The sequence below is a fragment of the Mus pahari genome, chromosome 1, assembly GCF_900095145.1.
Source record: "Mus pahari chromosome 1, PAHARI_EIJ_v1.1, whole genome shotgun sequence".
Classification (NCBI taxonomy): Eukaryota; Metazoa; Chordata; class Mammalia; order Rodentia; family Muridae; genus Mus; species Mus pahari.
In genome coordinates, this window is record NC_034590.1 from 72002862 (window position 1) to 72011813 (window position 8952).

Here is an 8952-nt window from a genome sequence, read left to right on the forward strand (position 1 = left end):
CTGGAACTCACTTTGTAGACCAGGCTGGCCTCGAACTCAGAAATCCGCCTGCCTCTGCCTCCTGAGTGCTGGGATTAAAGGCGTGCGCCACCACTGCCCAGCAACATCTTTCTTTTTTAAAGAGAGTATCTCAGCATGTAGCCTGGGTTGACCTTAAAATTGTCAGAGTGCTGTCTCAGACTCCTGAGAGCTGGGGTTAGTATGAAGCCACATGTCTGACTTTACATTTATGATTTTTTTTTAAAATTTTCAATTACTTTTGGTGATTTCTGAGAGGGGTAGTATTCTGACTTTTTCTGTCATTTAATACTAAAATACACATTTTTTGTTAGCATTTTCTGTATTCTGTTAGTCAAAATGTTGAACCTAGATTACTTAATAAATAATTTTGTAGTATTTACCATGTGCTGTTTGTTTCAAGTACTTTAAAAACATAAACTAATTTAATTTTTATAATTCCATGTTCTCTCTCATGGTAGTGTACATTTGCTCTATTTCCCCACCCCTCTCTTTATGTAATTAGACAGACCTGGAAATCTCTATGTAGCATAGGTAAGCTTTAAACTTAAGATACTTTTGTAGCCTCCTCAATGCTGGGATTGTAGACATGAACCATAACACAGCTTTATCTTCTCATTTTATTGATAAGAAACTAAAATATAGTTAGGACAATTAAGGAGATCCAAGACAAGTAGTTCCTACTAGTCTGTAGCATTTGCAGGCCTTTGGTTGGTGAATCCTTTCAAAGCAAGGTTCACAGCTCATTCTTTACACTGGCATACTTTATTTTATTGTGCTTCAGAGTACGTTGTTTGTCTTGTTTATCTTACAAATTGAAACTTTGAGGTTCGATATGGTAGTTATGTCTATAGTTCCATCTACTTTGGGAAAGTCTGAGCCTATGAGTTTAATGCTAGTCTTAGCAATGTCTTGAGAATTCATTCTCCCAAATAAAATAAGACACTGTAAAGTAAAAGTTAATTAAATTAATGAAAGGTTTGTGATAGCCTGCTGTAAATAAATCAGTTGGTACCATTTTTCCAGAGGCTTGTTACTTTGTATCTCAAGGTCAGATTTCGATAATTCTTGAAATAATTGACATTATTGCTTATATATTGCTCTGAAGTCAGTGACCCCTCACGTTACTATTATATTTGTTTTGAGATATCATGAACTGTACCCACATCAAATGGAGAATTTAATAACTATTGTATGTGTTCTGACTGCTTTGCTGATCATCTGATGCCATACCTTTTCATTTTCTGGACCTTCCTACTCCCAACTATTATAGAAACCAGCCAGTTGAAGAGAGGTGCATTTGTTTTTCTTGAGGGCAAAAGCTAGAAATGATTAAGGTTAGTGGGGAAGGCATCTTGAAAAATAGGCCTTTTGTACCACATTGTGACTACAAAAAAAAAAAAAAAAAAAAAAGGTTGGAAAAGGAAATTTAAAATTGTTATTCCAGGGGACACAAAGGATAGGAGACAGGGAAAGCACAAAAGCCTTTTTGCTTTAGAGAAAGTTTCTGTTGTTTGCATAGATCACACCAGCCACTGCATTATCCAAAGCCCTGTCCAGAGCCTACCCTGCTCCCTTCAAGTCTATGAACACTTGGAGAGGTGAAAAAACTGCAGAGGAAAATTTGAAGCCAGCTAGTTGGCTCATGACATTTAAGGAAAAAGCCATCTTTGTGCTAGTAAAAGCAAAAGCATCCAAGGAAGCAGCGAATTCTCATGGAGAAGCTGTAGTGTGTTATTCAGAAGGTAGTGAGTGCTAAGGCCACTGAAGAAGGTAGCCACACTGAATGACAGGTTTCTGAGGTGAACAAAAAGCCTTATATTGGAGGAAGCCTAAATCTAGTACCTCCATAGCCATGACTGCCTTTAAAGCTTCAGAGGAGGTCAGGCCGACTGCTGTGTAGGGGCTGTTGCAGATGGTGACTTTAAGTTGGAGTGAGTAATCACTTATTGTTCTAAAAGGCCTGGGGCCTTTAAGAATTACATTATATCTCTTCTGCCTTTTGTGGAGAGCTATAAGTAGAGCAAGAAAAAGAATGCTTCATTGAGTATTTTAAGCTTCTGTTGGGATACATTGCTCAGAAAAAAAAATATTTCTTTGAAAATATTACTGCTCAGGTCTAGGTGTAGGTGTCTATATGTATTTACAGCACTTGGCAGGTAGAGGAATTGGGGGGCGGGGAGTTTGAGGTCATTCTGGATTACTTGACAAAACTTTATCTAACAAATAAACAAGCAAACACCTGTGTCTCTATCCAAATGCACATGTATGTGGATGGCTGGATGGATAAGTAGGTATGTAGGTTTGCTCTGCTTGTTCACAGTATGCCTGGTCACCCAAGAGCTCTGAGAAGTATAAATAACATTATACTTTTTTCACAATGCTAACATAGCATTCACTTTGCAACTTATGCATTAGGGAGTAATTTTTATTTTCAGGGCTTCTGATTTACAAAATACATTTTTAAAGGTCATATCTATTATAGTTATACCTCTGATAAATTTGAACAAAATAAAATGAATACTTTCTGTGAAGGATTCATAATTCTAGGCCTTAATTTTTTTCCATTTTTAAATGTATTTTTCTCTCATATATTACACACCAACCACAGTTTTCCTTCTCTTCTCTCCTCCTTGTTCCCCCAGTCCCCCAATACACTCCTCCTCCATTTCCCTTCAGGAAAGGGCAGGCCTCTCAGGAATATCAACTAAACATATCATATCAGATTGCAATAAAACTAGGCACCTCCCCTTGTATTAAGGTTGGACAAGGCAACCCAGTAGGAAGAAAAGGAACCCAGAAGCAGATAAAAGAGTCAGAGTCAGACCCTGCTCCCACTGTTAGGAGACCAAGCTATACAACCATAACATACGCAGAGTTAGGTCAGTCCCATGAAAGCTCCCTGATTGGCAGTTCAGTCTCCATGAGTCCCTGAGTCTATGTTAGTTGATTCTGTGGGTTTTCTAATGATTAGAGATAACACTGATGTGACAAATTAATTTTTAAAAAGAAATTTCCAGTCAGCAACCACTACGCTGATCATATCTTCTCATGTGCTAAGTAGAGCTTCTACCTCTAAGCTACATGCATAGTCTGTAAGATTCTCTATTCTAGATGCCATTAAGAACATCTGTATGAGGCTGGAGAAGGCCCAGAGGTTAAGAGGGTGGAGTGGTTCTCAATAAATGGGTTGTGACCCCTTTGAGGGTCCAGGAGTCATCAAAGACCCTCAGAAAACTCAGAAAACCAGATGTTTACATTATAATTCATAACAGTAGCAAAAATATAGTTATGAAGTAGCAACAAAAATAATTTTGTGGTTGGGGGTTCCAAAACGTGAGGAACTCTATTAAAGGGTCACAACATTAGGGAAGGTTGAGAACCACTGTTTTAGAGGACTTAAATTCAGTTCTCAGCACCCGTTATCAGGTGGCTCATAGCCTCCTGTAACTCCATGTCCATGGGGATCCAATACCTCTTGCTTCTGGGGGCAGGTACATGCATGCATGCATATACACATATTCATTCATATTCTCTCTCTCTCTCTCTCTCTCTCTCTCTCTCTCTCTCTCTCTCTCTCTCTCTCTCAAATAAAATGATTTGTATCTGGGTGTGGTGGCACATGCTTGTCATTCCAACACTCAGGAAGGTTGAGGTAGAGAGGTGAGGAGTTTGAAGACAGTATGGGCTACCAAGGGAGCTCCATTCAAAACAAACAAACAAACAAAAAACCCCCTAAAGAACATTCATGATTTAGGGAGGTCAACTCTCAGGGCATTGTACATTCCTGGGCAAGCCCTCTACTACTATACTACATACATCTCTAGCCCATTTCATTTTATTTTCAAACAAGGTCTTGCTAACCTGGCCAGGCTGAGCTACCCTCCCAGGTGGCTGGGATTATAGGTATGTACTACCATACCTGGCTTATTTTGAAAGATTTCCTTTTTTAGAAATTAACTATTAAATTTAAAATATGCCACAGGTATAAAATAATACACTAGTTATTGAGATTATTCCAAAAGTTCCTCAAAAGCTAAAGCAAAATTATCATATGCTCCAGCTAACCTACTTATGCATACATCTCAGGCCAGCAGATGACTCAGTGGATAAATCCTGATGAGCTAAGTCCAATCATCAGAATTTATGTGAAGGTGGAAGTAGAGAAACAATACAATGAAGTTGTTCTCTGACCTTTACAGTGTGTTACATAGCATGCATGTAGCCACACATACACATTATATACATATAATAGTATGCATGTATAAGTGTATAGATGCTTATGGCAACACTATTTTTAATAGCTAACATCTGGTAATGACTCATGTCTATCACTGGATCAAGGGCTAAACAAAATGTGGTATAATATGGTGAGATATTATTCAGCAGTTAAAAATAGATGAAGCATTGATAACACGTTACTTGGACGAATCTTATAAGCTAAATGCGGTTGTGAGGATGGCTCAGTAAAGCACTCACAAACATGAGGACCTGAGTTCCATCTCTAGAACACATGTAAAATTGCTGGGTGTAGTGGTGCATGTAATTCCAGCCCTGGGGAGGTAGACAGGAGGATCCCTGGGCTTGCTGGCCAGCCATCGTAGCTAAAATGAGTGAACTTGGGGTGAATGAGAGATCCTATGTTGAAATAGGTGGATACCTCAGGTTGTCCTTTGGCCTTCATATGTACCATGCTTGTGTGTGTCACTTGTAACTATACATACACACATTTTTAAAAGTAAGCTAACTGAAAGAATCCAGGTACAAAAAGTCACATGTTATCTTATTCTTTTCATATGAAATATATAGACTAGGCAAATTTGTGGAGACAGAAATTTACATCAGTGATTACCAGGGGATAAGAATAGGAACACAACACAGGATGATGAAGAAGTTTGAAAATATTTAAGTTAGTTAACTTGTATACTCAGAATAATAAGACTTAGTTCTTTTATGCTTAGGATTCACATAAATATTTTTCTTCCTTTGAAAATGTTTATGTAAGCTTATTTTGTGTATATATATATATATATATATATATATATATATATATATATATATGTAGCATGGCATGTGTGTGGAGGTCAAAGGACAGCTTATGAGTGTCAATTCTGTCCTACCTTGTAGGTTCTGGGGATTGAAGTCAGGTTGTCAGACTTGGCAGCAAGCACTTTTGACTTCTGAGCCGTATTAGTGGTCCAGATATCCTTATTTCAAGATGAATAAAAGTTAGACCTAAATGATTTAAACATCTGCTTTCTTTTTTATAAAATATGAAAAATTCCACTTTTGGTAGTGTAGAAGATAGCACTACAGAATAAAGTAAAGCAGTTTGAAGATGACCTAAGGAGCCACTGGCTTTTTGGAAAAATCCTACTTAGAAAATTTATTGACAGGTTTTCCAGATGTTTTTAGAGGTGAAATGGTAGGTCAGCTCACTGTAGTTAATTAACTTCCTTTTTATTTTATATTTACTTATGTGTATGAGTATTTTTGCCTGTATGTATGTATATATGTATGTATGTATGCATGTATATATGTATGTATGTATACTACGTATGTACATACGTGCCTAGTGCTCAAGGTTAGAAGAGGATGTTGGACCTGGTGAAATTGGAGTTACTGATGGTTGTGAGCCAATCACATATGTGATGGGAATGGAACCCCAGTCCTCTCCAAGAGGTCCTCTGAACTGCTGAGCCATCTCTCCAGCCCCCTGTATTTTTCATAATGTGGTGCTGAGCTTGGTTTGCTAGTTTTGTGTTGAGAATATTTTTCATTTATGTTTATAAGGAAGAATTGTTGTTTTTTAACCCACAGAGCTATCTTTCTGAACTGTCTTGTTTTAGCCTTGGTAGATTTTATTTTTAGATATTTGTTTTCATTAGTGTTACCTAATTTGTTGGCATATAATTTTTTTAAAAATGTTTTGTGGGGTGTGTGTGTGTGTGTGTGTGTGTGTGTGTGAGAGAGAGAGAGAGAGAGAGAGAGAGAGAGAGAGAAACCTACAGACTGACTGACTGACTACAGAAGTTGGTTCTCTCCTACCATGTCGTCCCCAGGGACCAAACTGAGGTCATCAGACTTGGTAGCAAGTGCCTTTATCCACTGATTCATCTTGTTAGATCATTAATTATTCTCAGGATTTAGTGCTTTCTTTTTTTAATATTCTTTTTCTCTTTTTGCGTTGGTGAGGAGTCACTTTTCCCCACCGCCTGTAAGTAACATGCATTCAATTGACTCTATACAAAGTGGTTGCCTGAGACAGATTCTGCCAGTGTCATTGTTGTCTAGATTGGTGACAGATCCCTGGCTGTTCCTTAATACACCATCTTGTAGAATCCTTCCCACATGTTTAACGTGTGTGTGTGTGTGTGTGTGTGTAGTGTATTTATGTGTTTGTGTTTGTGTGTCTGTCATCTTTCCATCCATTCATTGCTCCATCCATCCATCCATTTATTTTATGGTGTGTATGTGTGTGTATCTGTGTCTGTCTGTCTGTCTGCCTGCCTGCCTGCCTGCCTGTCTGCCTGTCTCTGGCTGGATGCATATGTGCATTGTGCTTGTATGAAAGTCAAAGGACAACTTCAGGTCTTGGTTCGAGTTTTCATCTGTACTTGAGAGTCTCTGTTTTGTTCAATGCTGTGTATACTAGGCTAGCTGGCCTGAAAGTTTCTGGTGATTCTTTTGTTTGTCCTCTTGTTTCCCAGTGTGGGTGTGCTGTGATTATAGATGCACATGTGTTATTGCACAGCTTGTATGTGGGTTCTAGGGATCTGAACTCAGCTCATTAGACAGAGTGTTAAGTACTTTACCATTGAGCTGTCTCCTTAGCCTTGGGGCTATTTATCACAGAATTTTGTTTTCATCATTATTGGCCCTTTAGTTGGGTTGTTTGTTTGGGTACTTTTTATTATTATTATTATTATTATTATTATTATTATTGAGACGGAATTTTGCTGTATTACCTAACTCTAAACTTATGGGCAATTCTCCTGCCTCTTGCTCCTGAGTAGCTGGGACTGTATGCATACACCTTTGTTCCCAGCCATAAGTATTAAAATATGAGCATATGAGCCATAGAATCTGAAACAACGCATGTACAGAAAGTATATTCCTACAGCACAGCTTTCAGGGGCCTTGTACTTGTTACTGTAATTGCTGTAAAAAACGGCAGAGACTGTGCTGGTGTGGTTTCCTGTGTTCTGAGCTCATAAAGAGGAATACACTCCCCCCCCCCCCCCCCATATCTTACTAGGCAGTAGTTAAAGCTGTATTGATGAATTTACATGGGGCTTTAAAGTTCTGCTCATGATGATAAATTTTTGTTTGTATTTCTAGGACTTTCAGTCAGAAGAAGGCTGCTATTGAAAGAGAGTATGCACAGGTGAGTGTGGGATTGCAATTCCTGTCTTAGGTATGCCTCTTCTTGGCTTAAGATCATATCTCCTGTCAAAGAGAACCTTGGAATCTTATTTGGGTGCCTGCCCATTTCTGACCATCTAACCTTTGGTTTCCTTAAAAACTTTTTTTTTTTTTTTTTTGGTTGTTTGGCACAAGGTTTCTCTATGGCTTGGCTGCTCTGAAATTTGATTTGTAGACCAGGCTGGCCTAGAACTCAGAGATTTATCTGCCTCTGCTTCCAGTGTTCTGGGATTAAAGATGTGTGCCACCACCACTGTCTGATTCCTTTTTAAAAAAAGACAAAAAGACAAGCTCTATCCAAGACATCCTGGCTAATCCTAAATTGTCTGTGTGGAGCAGGCTGGCTTCAAACTCACAGAGACCTGCTTGCCTCTGCCTCTTGAGTGCTGGGATTAAAGCTGTGTGCCACCAAGCCCTGCCAAAATTAATTTTGTTTTGTTTTATTTTTGTGATAATGTTTCATTGGGTAGTTCTAGCTAATTCCCCTTTTTTGATCCATTTAAAATTTAAATTTAGTCCCACTGCTTCTTATTATAAAGAAGATTGTAGGTGAGGTTTCTCACTTGAACCAGGGTAGCAGAGTTAGTCTAGCTAGACAGCTTGCTTAGGGATCCTGTGTCTGCACCTCAGAATGCTAAGATTACAGGTGGACCACCATGCTGGCCCCATATTTACATGGGCATCAGGGATCTGAACTCTAGACTCAAGGATATGTAGCGATATTGCTACATAAGTGATATTGAGCCTAGTAAGATTTTATAATTTGTTTGGTGGCTGTGGTAAGTTAGAAAATTCCATAGAGGGCTGGTGAGATGGCTCAGTGGGTAAGAGCACCCGACTGCTCTTCCGAAGGTCCGGAGTTCAAATCCCAGCAACCACATAGTGGCTCATAACCATCCATAACAAGATCTGACTCCCTCTTCTGGAGTGTCTGAAGACAGCTACAGTGTACTTACATATAATAAATAAATCTTTAAAAAAAAAAGATAAAAAAAAGAAAATTCCATAGATATGGTTCAGTTTTATGATTGAATCTCCAGGAATGATGATAGATTCTTACCTCTTCCAATATCGTTTCCTCTACTTTTTGTTGTGCTATATTTTGTTCCTCTTCTGGAACTTTGAAATTTTATTACATTGAAATGTTTGGCAAAGCTTAGAGAAAAATCAAATAGAATTTGTCTTAATTTTAGCATTTATTTTTGGTTTAAGCTATTAAATATTTTTAAAAGGCACATATATTTAGCTATTACACATATAAATATATACACACATACATATAAATTTTTAAAATTATTTTATTAGATACTTTATTCATTTACATTTCAAATGCTATCCCGAATGACCCCTATACCCTTCCCCCCCCACCCTGCTCCCCTGCCCACTCACTCCTACTTCTTGGCCCTGGTGTTCTCCTGTATGGGGCATATAAAGTTTGCAAGACCAAGGGTCCTCTCTTTCCAACAATGGCTGATTAGGCCATCTTCTGCTATATATGCAGCTAGAGAC

The 8952-nt window shown here is 38.3% G+C and overlaps 1 protein-coding gene across 2 annotated transcripts in view; it reads left to right on the plus strand.

The window, feature by feature from the left end:
• Nucleotides 1-8952, plus strand: part of Fchsd2 (FCH and double SH3 domains 2) — a 184450-nt gene that overhangs the window by 23741 nt on the left and 151757 nt on the right. For both annotated transcript variants that reach the window (XM_021198412.2, XM_021198422.2), the window contains exon 3: nt 7360-7405. In XM_021198412.2, the coding sequence (XP_021054071.1) occupies nt 7360-7405 (46 nt within the window). The remainder of the gene's footprint in view (nt 1-7359; nt 7406-8952) is intronic.